Source organism: Gnatocerus cornutus, chromosome 1, assembly GCF_029298725.1.
Source record: "Gnatocerus cornutus isolate USDA-ARS CGAHR chromosome 1, icGnaCorn1.1, whole genome shotgun sequence".
Taxonomy (NCBI): Eukaryota; Metazoa; Arthropoda; class Insecta; order Coleoptera; family Tenebrionidae; genus Gnatocerus; species Gnatocerus cornutus.
The window spans coordinates 25,658,582-25,685,159 of NC_142233.1; the positions used below are offsets into that span (position 1 = coordinate 25,658,582).

Consider the following 26,578-nt stretch of genomic DNA (forward strand, 5'->3'; position numbering starts at 1 on the left):
AATTCCTTAAAAACGACAACGTAAAGTTGGACAAATGTTCAGAGACAATGGGAGAATGAGTTAACACATGGCTGGGAACAATGCATATGTGGTCTTCTTAATTAACAATTAATGTAGACTAGTTAGCAATTATTCAAATTCAGAGATATTAGACCGGCTGCTATTACCAAGCTAAATGTACATTTAGTGACTAAACTGTACAGTGACAACTTTGTTGTTTCGATATTATTAATTGTCTGCAGACGAGTTGTATTCCAAAAAACCGCACATGGATAATGTAATTATTTCTACGTCGCATTTATATGAGCCCTGAAATTAGATAAGTTGCTACCACGAGTGAGAAAATTACCATATCACGATGTTCTACGTAGCAGACAGATCAATAAAACTTTAAATACCTGTTTCTCATGCACCTACATGAAAATCAAACTAATAAAATAAGTTATAACGTTGCTGGTGTCCGTTGCAGCACCCATTTTCATAACAACACGTTATTTTATTGCTGCACTTGCTATTAAGAGATCATTTATTACTAGTTATTTCAAAATAATTGTGCTTTGTATTACAATAATTTAGATTTTTTGTAAATATAAAGAATATTAATTGTACCATAGATGTCACAGTGAGTAAATTGATCGAGTTCAATAAAAGGCACAGGTGCTATTCGAAGCCTTTTAAACATTACTTACGTACAACTGCAGACCACTCAGATGCTTCTATTTTTCATAAATATGCTAATCAATAAACTCACATATTTAAAGTGATCTAAATATTATACAACGAGCCATACGTTGGAAATATTAAATTTTGGTTTAGATTTACAACTTCGACACAAAAAAAGGAACAAACAATTATTCGAGTCATGTCAAGAACAGATCTCAGTTTTACCTTGTCAAAGTTCTCCTATTATTGTCACACATTTCAAACTTCAGAAACTACAATACATAGTTATTTCACAGTCCAAATGCCGAAATGATGGGCAGAACGAGCGGTAATGCGGCTCGACGGCGTAGTCGAAGAAATAACCTCATGTGACGGAGCTATGGCTTTGAGCTTTTTGCGAGAGTACCGGACATGATTTTTCCTTTGAAAAAAGCAGTTTTGCTTTTTCTATGATTATAATGTTGTTATTAAAAAATTATTAAAATTGTTATCAAATACATATTGGAATTAACTTTATCACTAAGCCCTAAAATGTCAAATCTACATCAAAGCCGCAAAAAAATCAACTGTACCGCCTCATTATTGTTGGACGTAAAATTTACTATACAGGGTCCGGCAACACTTGTGTCCACCCCCAAAATAGTCTTTAATTTGAAAGATAAAATTTTGAAAATTTGCATACACTCACAGTTGACAAAGCTCTACAAGCTGACGCAAAAATTTGTTTTTTATCACTGATAGTTTTGGCGCCGCGATGCCTTAAAAATGAAATTTTTAGTTAATTGTGACGGTTCGTGACATCAACCTCTAATTTTATTTTTTTTCAATATAAATGTGTTAAAAATATCTCAGTTGTTAGTTTAGATTCAATGCAAATTGTCTTCTAAATTTGAGAAAAAAATGCTGTTTTATCAAGTTAGTTTCCAATTTCATTACGTCAAAATTGGGAACTACGTTTACACCCATCTGTCAACATCTTATGTCACAAATGACAGCTATCCTTTGACTCGCTTTAGATTGTAACAAAAGTTTTACTTGGTAAAATTGTCGCTTTGTCGATGTTAATTAACAATTTCTGGTGTCCATAAAGTGCAACATGCACGTGTTAATCAAAATTAACCTTTATAAGAGTGAATGAAGTGACTTGTGAAATTTTGGTGTAAACGTAGTTTGCCACTGCGCCGTCATAATTTTGAAAACTAACCTGATAAAACAGCGTTTTTTTCGCAAATTTTAAACACAATTTGCATTAAATTTAAAATAAAAACTCTGATATTTGCATCACAGTTATGTTGAAAAAAAATTAAATTCGCGAATATTTCCGCAAAAACTGAAAAATCACTAAAAATTATGCTTCTTAGGCGTCTCGACGCCAACCAAACCGTGATAAAAAACAAATTTTTGCGTCAGCTTCTAGAGCTTTGTCAACTATGAGCGTATGCAAATTTTCAAAATTGTAACTTTAAAATTAAAGACGATTTTAGGGGTGGACACAAGTGTTGCCGGATCCTGTATATATAGATTTTCGGTAACTTATAGTATAAAAGTCAAAACAGCACAAAAGACTTTAGCATAAGCCTACAGGACTACTTCTGTTGTATGTCCTGCGCACCTACTGTAAAAATTCAATAATTTTAAAGAGCACAAAGATATATTTGTTTTTCAGAAAAATTCTATTGACAAAAGTGAAAGTAACTATAATGATATTTCAAAGTTAACCAAATCTATTATAACACGGATTGAATATTCCAATTCTGATATTATTTTCACAGCTTCTACTGGTTTCCTTTAAAATTCTCATTTCAATTAACAACAAATCGCAAGAATAATTTAAATTTGTTTGTTTGTGTGTTTTGCGATTTTTTTTAACATTTTCTATTAAGTATATAAAAAAAGTAAGTTAATAACTATAAATAACAAGCCAAAATGATATTAATACATCTTTTCATTTTTTTTTAAATAATAATAAATTAATTTAATAAATTAAAATATATCACTGATAACGTAAACACTGATTAATTTAATGCAAATGTTAGTTAAAACCTTATAGTTCTCAAGTCGTGAAATAGCTGTGCAAATAAACTTTTGGATCAATTTATACAGACTTGCAGAGATGCCAAATTTATTCCGTAATTATTCCCTACTGTACAAGACAAAACTTACACAAAAACGCATTTTTAAAATGTTAAACAAAAAATACCCGTTTTTAGAATTAACATTTTTATATAAATAAATTAATCTTGGCATATTCCCGTTTATTTATATCTGCAGTTCATACTTTGCCGCTTAAAACCCTTGAAAAAATATTACGTTTTTTCTTAATCAAACGCAAATAATTATTATTTTAATGATAACAGTATAAAAATAGTATTTCTTAGAAATTTACATAGTGAAAATGGTGGAGGCGCCGGGCAAATTTTTTTAATATATATTTTGAAAATTATCTGTTTTTTAGACTTTTCGTATTTTAAATTTTTTTTATAAAATTGATTATATTCACGATCCTACAAGCTCAAATTATGATAATCATAATTTTACCTATCAAATGTTTCTTTTTAATTATTTAATATGTAATAAATTCTTCCTGTTTCAAAAATTTTCACTAAACTTAAGAATGCTTTAATTAACCGGGACGGTAACAACTCTAAGATTGACTTCTCACTTAATGAAGAACGACTCCAAGCGAAAAAATTTAATATCTGACCGAAATAACGGAAATGAGCGTCACCAGCTATTTAGAAAGTCTAATCAGTGTGCGGTTGAGTCTCTGGATGGCGGCCAAACGCTGGAACAATGGAATTTCCATCAAAGGTGGAAAGTGGGTGTATTCGGCAGTCAGCCTTCCATTACATTTTTCCGCAAATGTTCTTTCATGTTATAAATAGACCTGACCATGCCGATAAAGGGTTTCTTGATTGTACAACCTCTGACAGACCTTTGCTCTGACATCGAACGCACCTAACCCAATTGCGGTCTCCACATTAAAGCGCCCTCCGTGGAAATTTTCAAAATGGAGCAAATGCCCTAAGGGAGTAAAATGTTTCCGCTATGCCTTGTTCAATTTGTATATGCAACAAAAAGATTTCTGCATTCGTACATTTGTGGTACCAGAAATGGAAAAGCAATTATTTCTATTTTTCATTTTTGGATGTAGCGTGACTAAAGTTATAGAGCAGACACTCCAAAGCAGTTTCTGGACGGCCGGATATAGTTGTTGGAAACAGTTTTACAGGGATATAGTAAAAGTAAATTTAGCTCATTCAGTGCTGTCATCCGTCATTAAAGTTAACAAACTACTAACTTGTATGAAGCATATGGAAATTATGGAAGAGGAATTACTAAGTGGTCTAAGCTTGGATCAAAAAGCTGGGCAGAGACTTTGGAGACATAGAGTTAGGTAGGGGGACGGGAATTTGCCACCACTTGAGCAATTTTGAATGGGAGAACTTTCGAAAGGAGCCACTCCAAACACAGCAGCTATTTATACAAAAACTCGAGTACACCACTCACAGATTTATAGACTAATTATTACTATTTCAGACAGATCGACGTTGTCTAGTTTTCGTCCAAAAACCAGTTCATACATCTTTAGCAGGTGGGATTGTCAATGTGGTGCGTTTCAAATTATAAAGCAAAGGATCTAAAATCCAAAACACTTCCTGTTTATGCTGCTGGTCGATTATGGAGTCAATTTATTCCATAAAATTTTAGACACATGAAGCGCTCCAATAGTTTATAATCACATTCAAAACAGAAAAGTTTACAAAAACTCTTTCCCTAACAGCTACCGTGCAATAAATTAGTTCTCGTGTAGCTGCATAATATTGACAGGAATTACGTAAGCACTTCAATTTTATGTTGTACAGTTTTGTCACTTTCAAAATATGAAAAAACTGTTTTAAAACTTCCTGCTAATTTTTTGTTTGCTTCGAAATTTTATTCATTTTTTTTTCTCAATATTCACCCGCTCCCACTTTTTCATGCCTATAAAAAATAACTCTACATATTGAATTTCCATTTGATCCCTTCGATAACTGTGTTTTTAAGATATCGAAAAACTTTCATTAAAGCAATCACGTAGTTTTAACTTCTCGACATAACTTCTGTTATTAAGAAAGTGTACGATGTTTCCTAATCTGTAATCACATGTCGAATTAGTACTAAAACACACATATTACCGGAAACACTCTCATGTTTACCCTCATGTCCTGTTTGCAGTGTACAGGACGATGTAAATAGCTTTTAACTTACATGCAAGCTCGGCGGACTGGGTTCACTGAATACAATTGAAATATGGCACAATCAGTGACTGTAACAAGAAGAGACTATGGTGTACTACAAAATCGTTTAGTTGTCCAGTGAGGTGCAGTAGTGTATTAAATTAGGTTCCACAGCAACATCAAAAATAAAAAATATGAAATGTGCATATGCACAGGTTTATGTTTATTTAGCAAACGATGCATTCATTTCTTTACGCTTTGCAGTTCGCTATTCTTCTTAAACAAATGTTAACATTGTAATGCACACAGCAAAACCTAACAGTAAATATGGCAATTTATACAATTTTAAAGTAATGAAAAAGTCATCAAACATAACGAGGAAATGATGAAGCTTTCATGTACAAACAACAAAACAGAAAGAAAATGGAAAAGTTAATAATGAATAAACTGTACCTAAGATCGGTTTTTATTTAAAATTTATAAGATTAGAAATTTTAAGAAGTCAAATAAATAAAAAAAACGCAAACAAATAAAACACTGACGTTGAAAAATAAGAAAAAACAACTTAAAAAAACGAGAGAATTAGAGAAAGCTGAAATACTCTGCATGTTAAAATTGAAATAAAAATATTTAAAATATTCAAGGTATGTTGAAAATGTAAAAAGTTTTGAAAAGCTAGACAATTTAAAAACAAATAAACGAGAGAAATGTCAACACATCAATACAAAAATATGTAAATTGAATGGTGTTATGCAACCAAGATCCAACCCACAAAAAAAATTTGATATATTGTAAACCCAGTTGACATACACCTAGTAAATTTTATGGCCACATTATGAGAGGACCGGGCAGTCTAATCCTTGCGGTTCGAGACCATAAAAATAGACGCACGCCTATTCAACCATCGGTCAACGCTCTACCTAGACATTTGTCGGCTGCAGTTTACAACACCCAGTTTTATTTCTAAGGGTGGTTTGACTTAAGCCATAAAATGTTTACTAGGTATATGTCAACTGGGTTTACTATACCTCTTCGCAACTGATGTAGATCAGTGTTACTTAAATTTTGCTCTACAGAATCGGAAAATTAAGGTTTAAATGAGCATAATCTCCGTTTTTAGCCAACACTGGCTGGATCTTTGTGGTGTTACACGATTCAATTATTTATCTGTAAACTGCTAATTTTCCGAAAACATTTAGCGCTAATCTGTAAAAAAACTTCAAAATTTAAGAATAAGAGTATGTATTAAAATGTAAAGCAAAACTAAGAAAATTGAACAAATACGGTGAAAACAAAAAAAAATCATCGTCAGTTGGCTTTGAAATCATGTCTTTGATTGAAGAAACAATCTTTAGTTTCTATCATGTAATAAAAAAATCTTTGTAAGACCGTCATGTTTGAATTGTACCTATTGCAAAAAGTTCTCTTGTAAAAAATTAATGACAACCTGTACACACAATTTCCATTTTTTAATTCAATACTGTTCCTATCTATTCTCAAAATTGGCTGTCAAAGTGACAATTAAAGACACGCTATGGAATTACAAAGGTAACTGGGTTTTTATTTAATCGCCCTTTATAATAATTCTCCAAAGTGTAGAACATCCATCAGCCATGAATCTAAGGAAAACAAAAAACATAAACAATTTAAAATTTCCGAAAAATATATCTAAAGAATCTATCTGCATACTGAAAATCTAGATAATCCGACCGGATTTGCGAATAATCCGAAGCAAAGACAAACAATCTAATAAATTCAACATATCCATAATATCAAAATTATTGAAAAGATTCATGAAACAAAAGTACATGCCAGGCTATGGACGGGATATGTATTTGTAAAATTCTATAAATCTTGTAAAAATTCAAAATATTTTTTTTATTTATTTTCTTCTAACAACATAATCAATCCTACTTCGTTAAACTATTGCTTTTACCAACTCTATTTTATCTTTAAGCTTAATTGAAAATTGATGTTTCCACCAATCTTGCAACATCTCAACAGACTAAAAATCAAACAAAATAATCCTTAAAATTCGCATAGTTTTAAAACGAAATGTCTTGAGAGATTAGAATCTATTTAAAAGAAGATTTCAGAGAAATCTGGCTCATTTCACAGTTTCCTTTGCACAACAGTTTATCTAACGTATTTTAAGAGACAATGAAATTACATTAAGCAGAATTCAAGAGTATGTCGGCGAGTTCAGCTAAAATCGAAAGAATTGAAACTATTGGAAGTTAAACTCTATCTATTTCCCGCAAAGAAGAAGGTTTCAATGTGACGCATAAAATAAAAATTTGTTATTGTTGAAATACTGTCAATTCGGTAAGACCTAAACTGCATATTGAAGGATTTGTATAAAAACTATATGTAAAAAGTTCTTTCATGTTCATTATTTTTTTAAGTCATTTAAAATCACATTATTCAAATTTATGTCGGAAATATAATAAATTAACTTCGTCTAGTGGCAATTTTGCCGGCTAATGGTAATGTGTCTACCTACTTTTTATTAGCAAAATTATTAAATAAAACTTTTAATGAAAATTGCTTAAGTTTGAAAGGCACACAGCAGAACTCTGGGCACGTTAAATCTCCAGCCTGAAATTAACGGTTGTCTCTTCCCGGAATTCTTAATAATTGAGTAGAAAAAGGGTAAAAATTGGGGCTATACTTGTAGCAGGTGTCAATTGCTCAAACTAAGTTTTAATATAAATTTGAGTTAAACGTGCAATGATAAAAAGCTCAAGATATTTTTTTTCGTCATTATCATTTATTTAACAATAATTTCAAAAGGCCGTGCTGCTGATCTCTATTTCTGATAAAAATTACAGTTGAGTGATAACGGTTGCAGAGAAATCCACGTTCTCCGAGACCATTTTAAAATTTCGAGCGTCTCGTCAAATGCCAAATCAAAGTCAAGTTTACCGAATCAAAATTGGATCCCTCTCGTTCCACTCTTTCAATACCTATGTCAAGCTTGAAATATTGACCTTTATTTGATAAATCTAATTTTTAATAAAGAACGATCAAAGAAAGTGTACTTATTTCCGTTTGTCCTGACATATCTACTTCCTCGTGCCAATCTGATAAGGGCAATTTGTTTCTCCCTATGATTACATCTTATCATGATCATCCCTGACAGCTGTCCTTTATGGTCAAAACGTGTACTAACCCCGTCGCAAATCTGGAATGTCTCACTCGAAATGTTTTCTCGTCTTTCCAGAATATTTTGTTATTTCAAGCACGTAGGTCTGCTAGTTTAAAAAATCGCTGCGTCTTTTAGATGAATCGTTTTATCTTAGCACGATTTTTATTGGAATTAATTGTTTTAACAAGAGCAGGGGCAATTTCTTGGACAACAAGCGCATTTAAATTTTATTTCGTTCGATTTTCTATGCAAATAAGAGAAATGTTGTTTTAATAAATATGAAACGTGCTCCACTCTTCGGTGCTACAATAAAATTCCGAGCTCAATATTTCATTTTGTACTTTTAGTGTTGTTGCTTTTTTACGCTTTGTCGAAGAAGTCTAATTAATTTGTAATTTTCTTTAAGACTTTTTCCATTAAAGTTCAGAATAAATATTTGACATGCAGGGTTAGTCAAACGATTCATAAAAAATGGAAATCTGGCCCGCGGGCGACAAATATATCGTGGAGTTGTTTTTAATTAATTTCTCTGCAATATCCTCACGAACAGCAAATACTTTTATTATTCTTTTCGTTATGAAAAACAATCATAAAAACAAAAAATTAATTTAGCCAGCACACTCTTAATTTTTGCGAAAATTTTATAAACCTTCAACTAGAAGGGAATTAGATTGTGACAAGTATAGATGTTTAAATGTTTGTAAATGTAGAATTAAACAATGTTGACTGGCATCTGAAACAAGGCTGCCACACGCTTTGCTTTATAAATCACTATTCAATTTAGTATCAGCGGATGGTGAAACTATCTCAGTCATAAATCTTTCACAAGAAACTAAACGCGATATGTTCCAAACAACGAGCAAAACCAAATGCAGTAAACATTGAGGGTGTGTTCTTGCATGGAGACGTGTATTATATAGAACAAGAACTAGAGACGGATTTAGAGAGTCAACGGAAGCAATCACGATCATTTTACAAGACTCCCAGCTGGAAAAACAGTAAAAATTACGTGTGTGGCGTTGGGACGTTGGATTTGTAGAAAGAAATTGTGCTAACTAGTCTAAATGAAATAGAAATGCAACGCACGGATAACGTTCTTACAACTCTTTTCGTCATCGATTAACTTTAGCAGACATTTTTGTCAAAAGTTATTTCCATTTGATGGAGATATAAAATCCGTACAGTGGGAGATTTGTAAAAAGCTTTTTGGCCGATAAACCATCTAAAATTGAATTAAAAATGTTAATCTAAACCTTCATTTGCAGTTTTCGAATCTTCAAATAGATGGCGCTACTAGTAAAATTAATTTTAGTTTGATTTTCAAAAAAAATTATCTTAAATAACGACATAACTTTTGTAAATAATACTATGGTGTATAATCTTTACTGTGGTAAATGTTGCTTTCGTTTTAAAGGTCCCTGAGAGGCCTGTGAAATGTGACTTTCTGGCCGCACTGTGGCAGCTTTTCCGCACTGACAGAATAAAAGTAAGGTTACCGTTACCATATGTGCACATGTGCTTCATCATTTAAAAGACCAAAAAGTGTCTCACTCAAATAAAATGACAGTAAAAATGTTTTTTATTTCTGTTTATTCCGTTTAGTGCTTTTATTTTGCAAACACTTTTCAATGTACCCACTCCTCATTTATTTTGAATACCGCATTTCAAGGTCATAATTTGTGAAAATTGTGGAGCTCTACGGCAAATTTGAGAAGATTTATCCATTGAATTGAACATAAACGAGTACTGGAACACCTAAAGACCTATACGTGATTGTTTTCAATACATAAATCCTCTTAAATTTGTCGTAAAGCTCCACAACTGTCACAAATTATGACCTTGAAATGCGGTATTCAAAATAAATGAGGAGTACTTACCGCTTAGTTAATTTTGTTCTAAATATATCCATGTTGTCTAATAAAATAATAAACGAGTTTTGTTTACAAACTCAACGCGTTTATGAACTTAATCCGGCAATAATATAAACCACCAATAATTCAGGATGCAATTCCATCGCGAAACTATATCTCTACGTCCTTGTTTGACATTTCATAAAATCTATGCATTCGCAAATATAGTAATTCCTCTACAAAATATTATTGGATTGTGCACATTGTCAACAAAATGGTTAATTAACAGACAGCGTGCCGTCGGATGAAGCACTACATTCGCTATTTTGCAGTAATGCCTTTATGTACATTCTAAACTAGATTAGCAAAAATTCCAATACCGAATTATACACCGCCAAAGACCTATTTTTAACATAAAATAAAGGTGTGAAGTAATAAAGTTCCTGATGGCATATCCCACGTCTTCCGACATCAAAGAACGAAATTAATTTTGCACTCGATATTAAAGCAGATCAAATTAACTTTCGATTCCTTACCCAAGCTTTGATAACTGCCTGGGCGTCAGGATTTCTTCAGAAAAGTGTACACTCTAAAGCTTTTTCAAGACTAATATTCAACTTAATTGAGTTTTGAACTAGGATCAATAAAGGGCTTAATTGTCGACTCAATAAGGCCGTTCTAGTGCCATTTCAGAGCTTAAGTTAAGTTATGGAACGTCAATTAAGAGGTGATAGTGTTAAAAAACGAGGGCATAAACTGAGAAGTTGGCTCCATCGTAACATTTATTTTTTGTGGGAAAGTAGTGGCAAATGTTGTTGTTAAGTTTGTTTCCATCGATCCACTTGTTGGTTTTTATCACCCCATCTCGATGTGTGTTTACGGATCTCTACTAAAGCGGCAGTCATTTAGGTAAACGCAGAGGGAGATTCAACTTAGATGCGAAGAAACACTTTGAAATTGTGTTGGGAGCATTAGAAGCCTTCAGAGAAATGCAATTTGATTCCTTGCGTCGATAGCATAAATAGAACGATTGAACTCTTTCTGCATTTAATCAAAATCGACCCTTTTACGGAAGTCACTTCCGTCAAATATCTCATTAGCTCCATGTCAACCCTAAAGAATTAACAGCATCACCGGACATGCTGTAATCTACTTATATTCCGATTACGGCACTTGGCGTAGTTTTTCAAGGTTCATTAAGATGATGATAGTTGTTGAAGGGTGCGTCAGTTGAGTAGGAAATCGATAATTGCAGAGCACGTACATTACTCTGGAGTTGGCTAAACTCTTGATTAATTTTAACCGCAGTTGCCCCAAAACTGTTTTCAACTTCATGTAGAGTAAAAAGTTGGCTTTAACATGTCCATGGAAGGAAAAGCTACAATATATCACATTCTTTACGGACGAACAAAATGAAGTTATTTAGGGATAATAATGACTGCAGCACTTTAAAGTTTGACAGAATTTTCTTATCCATTTTGTCAAGCTTTTGCATGCCCGGCAGTTCAATTAGGTTTTGTAGCGTCTTCTATTAATTTTATAATACAGAGTTTTAGATAATCTCAAGAACTCAATTCTTTATTTGAAGTAACATAAGTAGAGATCTTCCGAAATGAGCATGACAGCAGAATGTATTAAAATGAGAAAATAACAGTTATCGTCAGCGGGCGCGACTTCACGCAGTTTTAAAAAAAGACGTAAGAAAACACACATAATATGACAAATAATGTTGTACTTTTCTTTAAATAAATTGTTCTACAGAAAATGAAGTAACGAAGGATATAATTTAGAGGTGTTCGGACCGTGTAAAGCATTGAAACGTCGAATAGTATATTAAAACACTGAGTTTCATAAGGCAAATTTTAAGGCACGAATCGAAGTTTATAAAACGAGCATTAAAGCCGCTTGTTTTATAATAGATGAGTGCCTTAATGGCCTTATGAACGAGGTTTTTACACTATTTTTCCTAATTTGTTCTTGTAACAGAGCTATTTTCGCTATTTCCACATTCGTTTTCAGTGCTATAATATCCCATTAGCTTTGTTTCCATAGCAACTTGGGAATCTTTAAAATTCAAATTAGGAAAAATAGTACTCCTATAAAAATCTCGTTCATAAGGCCATTAAGGCACTCATCCTTTATTAAACTCGCGGCCTTGCCGCTTGTTTTATAAACTTGGATTCGTGCCTTAAAATTTGCCTTATGAAACTCGGTGTTTTAATATACTAATATCCTAATTTGCTGTGGCAACAGCGCTATTTCCGCATTCCTTTTGAGTGCGTTAAGAGATTGTTTCCGGATCGAATGCGTTAATAGCCTCGTTACGACGCAAGGTTGAATCATTTTGTACAAAAAAATTGGATATAATAGGCAACGTGGGCCCCTAAACTGTGTTTTAAAACGCGTTTTATAAAACTCGTTTTTTTATATAGAACTATTATTTTCGAAACTTTCTGCTGTAAAATCTGCATATTTGCTACATCCGTTGATGGTACATAAACACAGGGTCGTTCCCCAAAGAGTTAAAGCTCTCTGATGGTATTCCCAACTATTCTCGCATTTATTTAACAAACAACCAAGTGAAGATGCTTGAACTACGAAAATAGCGTGGAAAAATCTCCATATTTTGGTCTGTTGGCGCTGCTTAAATTGGATCACGGCTATTAGTCCTCGTAAAAATAGAAACGCTTTATTTACCTCGACGGATCTAACACTAATAACGCGTCGACAGGGTTAAGATGAAAAGAGGATTTTTCACAATAAATTTAGGGCTTATTCGTTGATTACATTACTCTTTGAATACAGTTTTATTTAGTCTAAAATTTACATATTTAGATAACGAACAACGCGTGACCACCTACAGTAAATAATCAAGGAAAAAACCGACAAGTAACTGAAAATAATGACAATGGAACTTGATAAATTTCTTAGATGTATTCTCTCCAACTTATAAAATTAACGACCGGTTATAAAAACAAATCATCCTAAAATTTGGCATGAGTTACGAAATCTCGACCTTCTAATTAAATTTGGGGCTGACAAAGACTAGCTCGAAAGTCATACAGTATCACTACGACCTAAAACAACAATTGTGCACACAACAATCTCTCGGGAAACAAAATTATACCACATTTGCATGAAGTATAAACTTCACTGACATTTATCGACATTCTGGTAAAACAAACAGAGATATCATTTTTAATCCTATGAACTCCCCCGCGAACTAAACTAAATTTGAAGCTATTGAATGTAGTGATCTGACCTCAAAGTTACCAACTACAAACTTGGTTCAATTATGGACAGGAACTGCTAAGTGTTCTCGACCTAGCAAACAGAAGTGAATGGAGATTCTTGCGCGCAGAAAATTCTAGCTTTCTAAAGCTTGTTAATTAGTTTCTTTACTATCTGTAAACTCTGACCGATGAAATAGAGAGGAAAAATATTTGGTAAAGGACTTCCGTTGTCGCTCTTTTTTTAGGAATGTCTGAGGAGTAAAAATAGTATGTCTGTAATACGCAAACGCGATCTTGTTGCAGATCCACAGATGTTAATTGTGATACACTTCAGGTTTGTTGGAGTTCCGATAATTCTCCTAATTGATTTGTATTGTACGAAATTCCGAGCAAGTTTCAAAAGTGTAAGACCGTCTCTCCAAAATAACAGAATCTACCCCTATTATCTCCAAGTTTACAAAGTTGTTAAGTTGGACCTCGCATAATACACCCCAATTAGAGTGTCAATAAAATAAATTCCACCCTTGATTTACTCTATTTGATTAGGAATACATGAGGACTACTAAAAGCACGTACGTTGATACACGTATTCTACAACAAATCACAAGGTATCAACCCTACTATCACACCGAAGATTACAATTCGGATCTGAGGCAGCTAATCGTTAAAGTTACAAGATATCATAACGCCTTGAACAAATATTTATACTTATCCTTTAGAATCTAAGCCTGCACTTTAAATTTTGTTCTACAAAAATCAATCTCCGCCAGAAAAGTTTAAACTTTATTCTCAAACTTGTTAAACAGCGAAGATACAAAACTTTTGTTGTTTATCACTGCACCAGATCTTAAGGAATATTAGTTATCGCTTACTAATATTAACAAATTTTCAAAAAATCTACCTAATAAAAATTTCTAGATTTTCTTTTTCTTGGAATTCAATTGAAAATGTATGACGTATTTCTGATGAATATATTTAATTTTTTGGACGAAAGCCACCATTTCTGTACACCTAAAAAAAGCACATCATTATGGTTATTTTAAATGCATATCTTCATATGTTGTCTGTAAAAGTTTACCGTTTACATAAAATTGGCGATGTGTGTTAATAATCATACATGTAATGTTAATAACAACATTTACCATTATATCTCTGCATTATGATGTATACTGTAGTAACTGTAGACACTATTTTTTTCCCTAATTTGATGTTGTAACGGAGCTATTTTGGCATTCCTTTTTAAATAAAACTTGATAACCTGAACTAATGTATTAATACGCGTTTTATAAAACTTGTTTTTTAATATACACTAGACTCTCGATTATCCGAGTCCCGGTTATTCGAGTCTCCGCGTTATCCGAGCAACCTCTGATTTAGAATTCTTCCGCGTTATCCGATCTAATCCGGAATTTATCCGAGTTTTTCCAAAAATTAAATAATTTACACAAAAATGCCGTATTTGGTATAGCGTCTTGATTGTTCTTAGAATTGCAGTTCTGTGTATGTACGCAAATCTAATAATCTGACAAGAAACTGGTAGCCCGTTAACAAAGACAATCAAATCGACATAATTCTAGAAGTTTTAAATTTTTGTCAATTGTGCAACAAATAATAAGTTGATTTTATGTGTCACATTTTTTAATTCAAACAGTCTTCGCATTATCCGTGTTATTCTTTTAGGTCATGTAATAAATGTTCACTTTAGAAATGAAGCTCAGTCAATTTGATTTTTTTTCAACATGCGATAAGATTTTGTCTCAATTAATTTATTGATGATTTTCCACATTAGCTCGGTTAATCGAGAGTCTACTGTAATATTACGGCATCCAAAAAATTTAGAACGCAATCAAGAAATAAAAATAAATATATCATTCCAAATATTTATTACAAAATAATAAAAAAGCTCGTTTGTACGTTTATAAAGAAAAAAAGTATAAATAATCTAATGAATGGATTCATTAAATCGACAGAAATTACAAAAAGGTAAAACTAAATAAATTACTTTACTCAGATTTAATAAAAAATCCAAGCAGACAATGGCTAAACAGTGTCGAATATCTCTGAAGTATTTGAAAACTGTATATGTATAAAGAATTCAAATTTAAGTAGGTACATACTAGTTTCTACAAAATCTATACCATTCTGTATAGCATATTCTAATATTGAAATAAAATAAAAAACCTACTCCAAAAAAAATTTCAAAAATCTAATTTAAAGAAACCATCTAATAAAGCAAAATAAGTGGCTACTAAATTTAAATCTTTTTCTTATTGATACTTTTATGATATTTGACTGATACTTTTTGTTGACTCATTCAAATAATTGAAGTTGTAAAATAAATTTAAAAATTTTGACGAATTTGGAGAAATAATTAAAAGTTCCAGAATAAAAACAGTAAAAAATTGAAAGTAAACAAAAATAGCGATCTACGATCTCGAGAATAAGATTTTTGGAGTGAATAATAATTTGCCCTTTCACTCAAATGTAATACTGTTGGTTGCAATAAAAGCATTAAAAGAATTGACAGCAGTGACAAATTTTTGGCATTTAGAAAGCTGTGCCTGCGTTGTCATGGAAATTTAGCATATTTTTTTTATGGTCTCTAGAGAGTAATAGAATACTTTGTCTGTCTCAAATGAGTGAATCAAGACCACTTTATTAGTGCATTTTGGATAAATAACTGTAATTAAATATTTTCGAATTCATTTTTTTCATTTACATTTGGTTTTGTCATTTTTACTCTTCCCTGGCATACTTTTAGGCGTTATAAAATAAAAATAATTTAGATGCATCGTGCGTAGTCTAAAAGTGGTTGGAAATCACTTAAAATTAAAAATAAACAATACACCAAACGTTTTGCATTTTCCAACAAGTACCTAGTTAGAGCATTATGTATCGGCGCGACACATTTGAGCCGATCAAAATTTCTTTCTCCGCCAGGTCATATTTTCCTGGAGTTTACTTACTTAATGGTGAAATTTTAATTAAATAAATCTAATTAAAATTAAATGGTTTATTTTCAAATAATAAAGTAAACAACGTATGAAAAAATTGAAATAAAAAAAGTATACCTACCTTTTTAGTTATTTAAAAATTTATTAGATATATACGTCGAATTTTCAGTATTTATTCTAATAAAACCGGTTTGACACGATCACAATTTTGGGAAAATTTGAGAATTTCTTTTTAAACAATAATTCTCGTGGAAAACAGCAAAATTAGAAAAAATATTTTTTCAAAAATATTTGCAAAAAATTTTAAGACGTTCTAAGAAGTCACAAATAATTTCACAATTCTGCGCAGAAACAATGCGCCAAATGAAGAAAATAAAGCCCCAAACCACTGATTTTAAAGGTTAGCGAACAGAAATTTTTTTTGCATTAATTTTGTGACAGATCTTTAACGTCAATTTGCAAGATAAATTTTCCAATTTTTACGAATAAAAATGTGATCGTGTCAAACCGCCTTTAAGGAAAAAAAATAATTTGGTCAGCAACTATAATAAATTATTCGTTGCGAGATTAATTTAATTCCAATTAAATTAGTGTGTAAAGTGGCCCTGAGGAGCGTAAATAAATATCTCCAAGTAGACACTTTTAAGGCCGAATAATTCAACTAAAAATAACACGAATGCAATTTGATTCCCTTCCCGTTGTAAAATTCTTCTACAAGATTTCTAAAAACCTCATTACCAATTACAAACGAAAACACTAGTCCGGAAATAAACAAAGATACATTTTATGTTGAACGCATCGAAGAAAGCACTACTCAGCTATTAATGGAAAAGTGGAAGCTAGTCGAAAAACACGGCTGCAGGGTAAAATTAAGTCTTTATATACGGAGGTCGTTGAAACTGAACTCGTGATTAAAAAATATCGCTCGTCTCTCATGTTCGAATTTATTTTTAATGAAAGCCTTTACGGCCGGGAAGATTTCTATTAATAAAAATGAGAAGCTTCTATCTCCTTTGAAACAAGAATATCATGTCCAATTAGCAGAATTCCACTGCCTCAAAATATTAATAAGCAACGTTCGATTTTAATTACTAATTAAAGCCAATTTCGATATAATGTGGTGGCATGGGTATTATGAAACGTTGCCGAAAATTTCAATTTTCAACTGACAGTGACATACAATAATGACGGAGTTCTTGGAGCGCTATTGTCGGTGTGAAATATTGGACGAATCGAGAAATTACCTTGGTGACATTTCAGGCTATTCGAGAACGAAATAACAATAGATTTAAATAAGGTGAAATTTAGTGGAAGTGCTACGTAATGGAGCGACAGTTTCAAATCAAAGGTCTATTTATCCATTTCGTAAACCCTTGCCATTCCCAAAACTTACAAAGATTAATTAGTTGGTGACGTGGGTCTATTATGTCGTCTTCATAAAACACTAGCAGAAGAAGTTTACACAGTTGTCACGTTTCTAATGATTAAGTTCTACTGCCATTATCATGAAAAAGACACCAGAATTGTCTTTTTCTGCCTGAGAAATAAATGTAAATTGAGACAGTTTTGTCACATGATTGTCGCCCAGTTTTGCATTAAAACTAGAAGATTTTCATATTTTACGCTTAGAAACGCTGGCACCATTTCAATATTTTCAAAGCTATTTTCGGATATTAGGAACAAACAGTGCACATTATTAATTCCACTTCTTTCGAAATTGCACTACTACAGGTCGTGAATATTATTTAATCCACAATCTCAATTAATTATCCTCCAGAAAGCAGTTCTAGAACGACAAAATTTAGTCTGCAAAAACCTGAAGTTGACTTAAAAAACTCCACCCGCGTTTACTTAAACTTTAACATAATAACAAGTCAACAAATTTTGAAAAATTTGCACTGGAATGGAAAGTCATTTCTAAAATGGAATAGCCTCCTAAACTAAAGTTTGTTTTTCTCCATCGAGTCCGGATTTAGTCAATTTTTTTTTTCAGTTTTTCTTGAAAACTCGCAAAATTATGAAGTTGTTCGACAGTTTAATAATTGCAAGTGATTAATCTAAACTGAAAAAAATAACAGTGATCAACTACTAAAAACGGATTTACAAATACAGTGGAACCTCGATTAACCGGGTTCGCGATTAACCGTGCTGACTTAATCCAACGTGGACGACGGCTGCGACGATAAAATTTTTGAAGCTAAGAAAAAAAAATCAGCCATGTCAAGCAATGGAAGCAGTTTATCTTCTGACCATCGGTAAACAGAAAAAGAGCTTCGGATTCAAAATCAGGAGTCAATTGTACTATTGTTAAAAATGTGTTGACAAATGAAATTATTAAAACTAAATAATCACTACTTCGATAATTCGATCATCCGCATTTTTGCAGTGTTCATCAAATAAACATAGAGCACTATATTTAGATTAAAAAATAATAAATATAACGATGATTTAGTGCTCCTGTTGAAAAATAGTGAAATACAGAGCTGTGCCTACGCAACAATTAAAATTTATGCATTTTATTGGATTTTGCATCAAGTGTAGTCCACAAAAACATTAGTCAAATTACATTGAATCCATTTCCATTTTTTGTTGGAACCCTTGTTCTGGCTATTTTCTTTTTAAATTTATACATACAATGTGTCAACATGTCAATACCAACATGTTAGCTCCTAATTACATGGATTAACTCGTGCATTTAAATTACTTTTGTTTCGAATTTATATCCAATGAATTCGATCAATTTACTTAAGAGCAAAAACATTTTTTTTTTCCAGCATCGATGATCTCCCATCAAACCCCGCTTCAACTTCCTCGAAAGTTTTCGTCTTTTTTGTTGTCGTCTCGAAAATTTCACTTAAACTAAAACTCACTCGAAAGTTTGGCGTTTCTCCATGTTGTACCTCATGTTTTATTGATCATCTGAATTTAACGAATCAGGCCAATATTCTTTGCATAATTCCAGTTTGGTCCCTAAGCACTTTGTCTATAAACTTCCCGGTTCAATCGGCGGCCCTATTGAATAAAACAAGCCACAATTCTTCGTTTTTTCGTCTCTATAAATCTCGACGCTCCCTTAATGCCTATTTCCCTAAACCGATTACCGGTAGACAATTCCCAAAAATCCCTCAACAATGGAAATAATTGATATCGCCAGGACAATGGAACAAATTCCTATTTGTTTTCGTCTCCTTGTCTTCTCTGGTAATTGTTTTTACGATGTCGTTTTTACGCCGCCTTAAATCCGCGAGTTTTTATTATACATTCGATTTTCCCCACAAGATAATTTGGAGACAAGATGTAACAATAATAAACATCAAAAAGATTGTAAATTGTGCGAGGGGTCTGGGTTTTATACTCGAGAAAATTATATCTAATAATGTGTTGTGATTTCCAGTCACCGCTGCTTCTGATGGAACACAAAAGAGGAACATCCGATCTTTTTTCTTTCTATTGGCGGAAAAGATTGAAGGACGCTCTCTGGTGGCGATACAGAATGGCTCGAAATGATAGTTGTCGATGTTTTTATTGCCTGTTCGGAATAACGACGTCGAATAAAACTTCCAGAATAGAATACGAATGGTAGGATACATGGAAAAGCAGATTCGGACGCCTGAATAATCATTAATAAAGGGCACAAAATGGAAGGACAAAAGCTATTTAAAAGCCGTGATGGAAGCCGTTTAACAATAGACTACATCCGAGGCGACAACAAAAGATCACAAGATCAAAAATCTCGCGAGGGTATTTAAAATCTCTATCAATCAAAAAAAAAAATTTTTAAATCAAACAGATTCCTATCCAATTCTAATTTTTAATTGTTATCCTAATTAAGTTGTGTCAAATCCTGGATGTAAAATGTAACCAAAACTCTTGACGATGGTAACAACATTATTTTCCTCATGCTATACTTATTAAATGCATTGCATAACAATCTCTGAGTGTAAAATTAATTAATTTTGTGTTTTTACCTAGGTGTACAATTGTAATGAAGTAGGTAATAGTATCTGTTTTTTGAGTTGTTACATGTTGTTCCGCACTTCCCTTATTATATATTATGATGTAGCTTTCACCTGCAACCAAATCCGCGTTATTTCGTTTTATATAACGCAGTTAATCAAGCCACATAAACATAAATCACATGTTCATCCAACGTTGTGATAAAATGTATTAACATCCTTTTTTCACTACTAACTTGAAAACATATCATTATGTCGTCTGCTTCTGAACTGTAAAATTAAATTTCTCTCGTACAAGTAGGTAGATAAAAAAAACCTATTTTGAGTTGTCTGTATTAAACTAAATATTTAGTGGGAAGAGAAACGAACGTCATATATACGTTCAATATAAAGATGTTTTATTGGTTTTAAGTTAAAAACATTTATTCAAATAAATAATCTTTAATTACTATTTTTAAAGATTTTCTACCACATAATAGGTAGGTATCTCAAAACAATACTTACAACATCTTGAGATTTTATCGTCCATTGATTTTAACATCCAATATTTCCATTCATCATCAAAGCCATAAAACGCCCACAAGGTGTAAATTCCTTTTAAAACCCGCAAAAGCTCCTCAAGATACTCACTTAGTTGCGATAAATATTTTAGCATTCTTACCGTAACTCTTATCCCTTAATTCAATCAGTTTTCAAATATTCTCTTGCGTTATTTCCATAAAACTGCGGCTCAGTTTTAATAAAACTCTTCAAACCTCTTGGCGATTTTTTCCGACGAAATTAATAAGCGAACGATCTCTCCAGACAACATTACTGCCATCTGCAAATAAACTAACCGCGTTGTGGAGAAGTTTCTAGACAAAGGAAGCTCCTAAATCATTCGTGGTAGGTAACATAGCAAGCAACTTACTTCAAAAATGTGAACACAAGGACGGTCTCTTGTTGTGTGGAGTTGTTAATAATTCAGAGTTCCTTCTAGATAGTTGAGACGTAATTTGGATTCGTTCCTTCATTTGAGAAGAAACAAAGTGTAATAAACTAATTCTATTAAAACGAGACGCAACGCTTTTGCGAAAACTCATCCGGGCTTCGATTAAGAGCTTTTTCGACAACTGGAACTCTGTTTCTAAACTGAAACTCCTACCTGAAGGAGCTTGTTTAATGGATTACAATGTTCTCGTCTGCAAACTTTTCACACCGAAGTGCATAGCTCGTGGTGATACAAATTCGGATGTATTGCTTTTAACGTAGAAACATAACATTGATCAAGAGATTTAGAATTGGAAGAAAGTTTAATTGAAACCGAAAACGAAGTTGCAGTAGGTAATAAGCAAAGGAGTATGAACCTGCAACACAACAAATCAAGTTCAGTTTGCAATTTTGTATTACTGATCACGACCCGGAAATATTTGTCAGTTTTAACAAAATCTTGAACTTTTTAATATGATAATTTCATTTGCGTAGAAGTAATTATGAATTGACTTATAGAATCACTTATTGCCTGTCTCAACCAGTCGCATTACGTACTTATTCTTGTTAAATTATACGCCACTTTGCAGCCAGGAGTTCATTACTTTAAAGCTGTGCAACTTTCAATTTTTCATGCACCAAGTGCGAAATTAGAGAAGGAAATTTGCAGAATATGTAATCTGCTATTTCTCTTTTAACTGGAAAATTAAAAAAGTTAAATTACGTGCTAGCACATCTAGTTAGAAAACTAACATACAGGTAACATTTTCAGGTAACTTTGTTAAATGTTTAATTAAAAAATGAAACAGAACTACTTGTTCGAAGGTTAAATTTTTTGATAATATTTTTAAATGGAAATTCGAATTTAATTTATTCAGTACACTTCGTAATTTTTTCAAATGTATATTTTCTAAATATTACGATTTTCTACATCACAATTTTCAATTCCAAACACGAAACCTTTAATTGTACAGAGTCCTGTAACAGTTGTGGCAATCCCCACAATCGTATTTAATTTTAAAAATTAAAAATTTAGACATAAATATGCAAAAAAATTACAATAAAAACCGAGAAATTTTTAATTCAGTTACATACAGGGTGTGTCGTAATTGACGAATTCATAAAGGCTGGCCTTAAAAATGCATAAAAACGTGGTTTTTGTTCTTATATCAGTTTTACTTCTTAAGATAGAAGCAGTTGTAACAAGTAGATAAATAAATACCTTTTTATTACGAAATTCAGTAAACTTTAAAGAAAGCTGTAACCATAATAATGAAGTTTTAAAGCATTTGCAACGAATGCAACCAATTTTAATAATCAAAACGTCATTACTATTGGGTATTGAAAGTGTTAAATTTGAAAAAAAGGTTGTGTGAACAACATGGTAACACCGTATAATTACATCTTTGTTAAAAACATATGAAACTACGGAAACTGCAAAATTTGATTTACAATAGTCAATAAAATTGACTTTTGTTAGGTTTTCATTTTCTTGTTTGCTTACATTCACATGGTAGAATTTTCTGCAAACGATTCTTGTGCAATGTATCTAGTGCTTGGAAAGTGCGATGGAAATCATGAATCATTAATTAATTCGGAATTCAAAAATGCAAGTTACTAAGTAACAAGATTCATTAAAATAAACCTTTAGAGGTACACAGGTAGTAACAGTGTTCTCAAATTAGCTCAGTAATACTACTCAATATCTCAAGAAATATGCTATTTACAAAAATAATTTTTTCAACAATACTTTATATTTAACTCTCCAAACATGGTGGTGGAGAGTTTATCCGCGACTTACGACACAGCCTGTAGGTATATTGAATAATTTAATAATTTTGAAACAATTTTTTTCATGATATCCTAGAGTTTTTACTTTTACAATTAAGAATTTTATGGGTGCCCACAACTGTTTCAGAACCCTGTACATCAATAAACTAAACAAATCTTTAAAAATAAGTGAAAGAAACATTTTTCTTCAGAACGCTCTCAGAATTATCAAGCTCTGAAATCCTTAAAATCCATAAAGCTTCGTACGGTATAAAGTACATTCCTATCAATATTTCCAAACATGTTAAAAATTCCGATCGCTCGGCAAAGAAAATAGTTTTCTAAACTTTAAAATATGTACAAAATTCGACATCCTAGAAACTCCGTGAAACTTCGTAATTACTTTTAAAAAAATCCGGTGTTCAGACAATTAATTCATCAGATAATAAAGTTCTTAAATAATCTTCCAAATGTAGAATCATAAAGGTATGAAGCTTTATTACAAATATAACTTCCCTTAAAGTAATTTTTCTTTGAAACTACAAAATTGAAAATATTACAATGTAATGCAAAATGTGAAACAAAACATCTCCTAGGTAGGTAATTTTTCAGTCTGAAAGCTTAGGTTAATAGTGAAAACAATGCTTTCAGCTTTTAACAGTACATTAGCAGCAAACGGGTAAGCTTCGTAAAAGTCGGCGCAATTGCTGTATATGCTAAAATGGACATTTCATTAGGTACCTACTCAATTAGACATAATGTTAGTAATCAAAGCCTCCATTTCAGCACTTTGTACATACTTGATATCGTATCAGTCCTTGATATTTCATCGTTTAATATTTGAAATTACAGAAGAAACGATAAATTTCGCTATATTATCTTAATACATTGAAAATTTCGTAAAAATCTGATTGTCTTGTTTTTTTATAAATGCTAATTTCACGGTCGCGTTAAACGGTTTGGAAAACTTCCTATTATTCAGAAGCATTCTCACATGCTCGTGACTTGAAGGGAACAAAACTCAAAAAACCTCCCTCTTCGAACCACATCCATTTAACATTTCAATTTATATAAGCTTTCCCAATCCGCGCCAAAAACTTCCATTAAAAGCACACATTTCCTCGCTCCTTGTTTACACCGTATCTCATTGAATACGACATTTCAATGGTCTCCGAGGACTGCAAATTTCACTAGTGACAAATCGGGGAAACATGAAGTCCATAACCGCAAACTAACCTAAATGTGTGGTAGAACGCCATCAACCGCAACTCTGTTCTAATTACCCCACAGCTGAAAACCCGCCCTTAGTGAGACAGCTGTCTTAAATAAGGGTCATTCCTCACCGCTGAAAGTCTCAAGAGAACAGCTTACGATACTTGCGAGAAATCGGGGAAATGTTTGGTTAGTTGGGGGAAGTGACGTTTAGCGTGTAATGTGAGGTAATTAAGGTGCAAACGCGAGGTGGAGAATGTGAATATGCAAGAGGGAAAACTTTAAGGACGATTTTTCAGTTGGGCTAGTTGGTAATCGAGTTCATAATTTTATAAAATTTGCAGGAAGTTGTTATTTTTAACCACCTAGATACTAAAAATACAGGTCTTATAAAAAGCACCTGCAAAAACTTCGTTTATTATTCTTGCCCGTTGTGAAATTTCTAGCTCAAACCACCAGCAAAATAAATACTATATTCCACGCACGAAAGAATAGCAAAAGTCTGAAAACGCCATAGAACAATTAATTCACTGGTATTAAATTTTATTTCATTTTTTCTGCTCGCTCGTTCCTAGACCTATTTTGCTTTAGTGAAAAGCTAATTTGTGTTCTCTACTGCGTCAGCACTTGAAAAAATTGGCATGTTACTATTTTGTCTCCAATATCAGGAAGCTCCACACTCCATCTTATATTTTATCACAGTAACTTTTCATACTGCTTAGTTAATAGCAACATTAATAGTTAATACAAACATGCATTTGATAACATTACTAAATTATTTTTAGTACTCAAGCGAAAAGCTCCTAGCGAAAGCTCACATGCTCGTTATGCTCGTTACATTATGAGATCTTTTCGGCTTCATTAGTGTAAAAAAATATTCTTGAAAACAACACTCTTTCGCGCGTAACGAAAAATTCCCCAATTTTCTTCACTGTGTCCTGTTGTATAAATGAAAAATTGTTTGTTTCAGCTTTTAATTGTTGAGTGATTGCGTATAATATGTTACACGGCCAATACTTTGTGCTTTTAATTTTGGCGGACGGAAACAGTGAAAAATGAATTTCAGATTTGATGAAGCCCATCTTTTTGGCCTGTATCAGTGGAACATACAACAAAAGCAAATTTAGTTTCCATACAATTTGGAAACAATAAAGAATGTAATAATGTTTTTGTAAACTATTGCATGATTTTGCACCAAATTATCTGCATTTCAATTTTCCATTCAAAAGCAACGCTGTGCGAAACGTGTATTGAAATTAACCCCTTTATGATCACATTAACATTAATAATGAAAATTTATATTCATCATTGTGATAAAAACGACTGATAAGCATATGTCATTCAACAAAATTAATGAATTAATTAACACCAAAGTATTCCCTCATCCATTTCAAAAAATTATGAATATCGATTATATTTGAATATTTATGTGTGATCATGACCATTTGTCAAGATATCGGCCCCAATATCAGAAAAGTCTCTAGTCGTCTGCAAAGCCTTCGATCCTCAAATAATTTTAACTTTTCAAGTTATTAGACTTGCAGATGTACTGCCTTAATTTCTGCAAAAATCTGGCTTCTGTTTGTTTGTTTTTTCCAATATTTTTAAAGCCAATAAAATATATTTTGGCGACGACATACATAAAACATAAAATTCTAGTTTAATAGAATTTACACTATTATTCAAAAGATTAATAAAAAAAAACAACTTTGATCTGAAATACAAAAAAAGTTACAGGTACCTGCAGAGCCAGTAACAGCTAGATTCGGTGCTGAGACAATAACAATATTTACTAGAATTAATGTGGAGTTTAAAGGTGACAAATTAATTCCATTTATAACGATTGAATTGGAATCGAGTTCATCTTATTGAAAACTGAAATCGCTTTCCCAAAAGCTATTCTAGCGGAATTAACGCGGAGCTTCTATTTATTTAAGCTAATTAGCTGATCGGGTAAACACAATAAATCTGGCAGGTCAAGTTTATTTAATTGTGTCGTTTTAATTGACGTTTTTCATTACAAACACTTTTAATCTGAAGATTGAATTACTTACGCCATAAGAACGGAGCACAGCATTTTCTTGATATCATCAGGACAAGTACATTCAACACCTCACTGTCATTCCATTTAATTATTTCCGCGCGAACTGTCCAAGTTATAAATACAAAGTATGTGAAGGTACGTCCCGAACTAAATATACACCAACTCGCACACTTGAAAACCGTCTTCAACTGCCTATAAGCACGTAATTGTCCTTATTCGCCCCTGAAATTATGCAAACCGCCCTTAAACTTGGCAAATTTATTATCCCGCTAAATTACCGGAAAAATTTGCATTCAGCAATAACCGCAACTTTTACGCGAACCTGAGGGCATTCCTCTGAAAGTCTCAACACTTTCATCCACCTTATAATCACATTTCTTCGACCCTTCCGAAGGTATAAATTTTTAGTAAAAGATAATGGTTTTTGGAAGATTCAGTTAAAATCCTATCATCATACTATCAAAACGTACGCGAACACGCGTTCACGACTGAATGTCTGCGACATCCGCCTCCTGACGAGATTCAGGCAGAACTGACTATTCCTGCTGCGGTCCTGCTG

At 32.4% G+C, this 26,578-nt stretch overlaps 1 protein-coding gene across 2 annotated transcripts in view; it reads right to left on the bottom strand.

The window, feature by feature from the left end:
- The window catches only part of Neto (Neuropilin and tolloid-like), a 151,120-nt gene extending 124,542 nt beyond the window's left edge, over window positions 1-26,578 (bottom strand). Inside the window, exons 1-2 of one of the 2 annotated variants that reach the window (XM_088049784.1) lie at window positions 26,298-26,578; window positions 26,030-26,241 (exon numbers count right to left, since the gene is read on the bottom strand). In XM_088049784.1, the coding sequence (XP_087905910.1) occupies window positions 26,030-26,066 (37 nt within the window). In that variant the 5' untranslated portion in view covers window positions 26,067-26,241; window positions 26,298-26,578. Of the gene's footprint in view, window positions 1-26,029 lie in introns of both variants that reach the window. The other variant, XM_088049783.1, reaches the window with a different exon arrangement.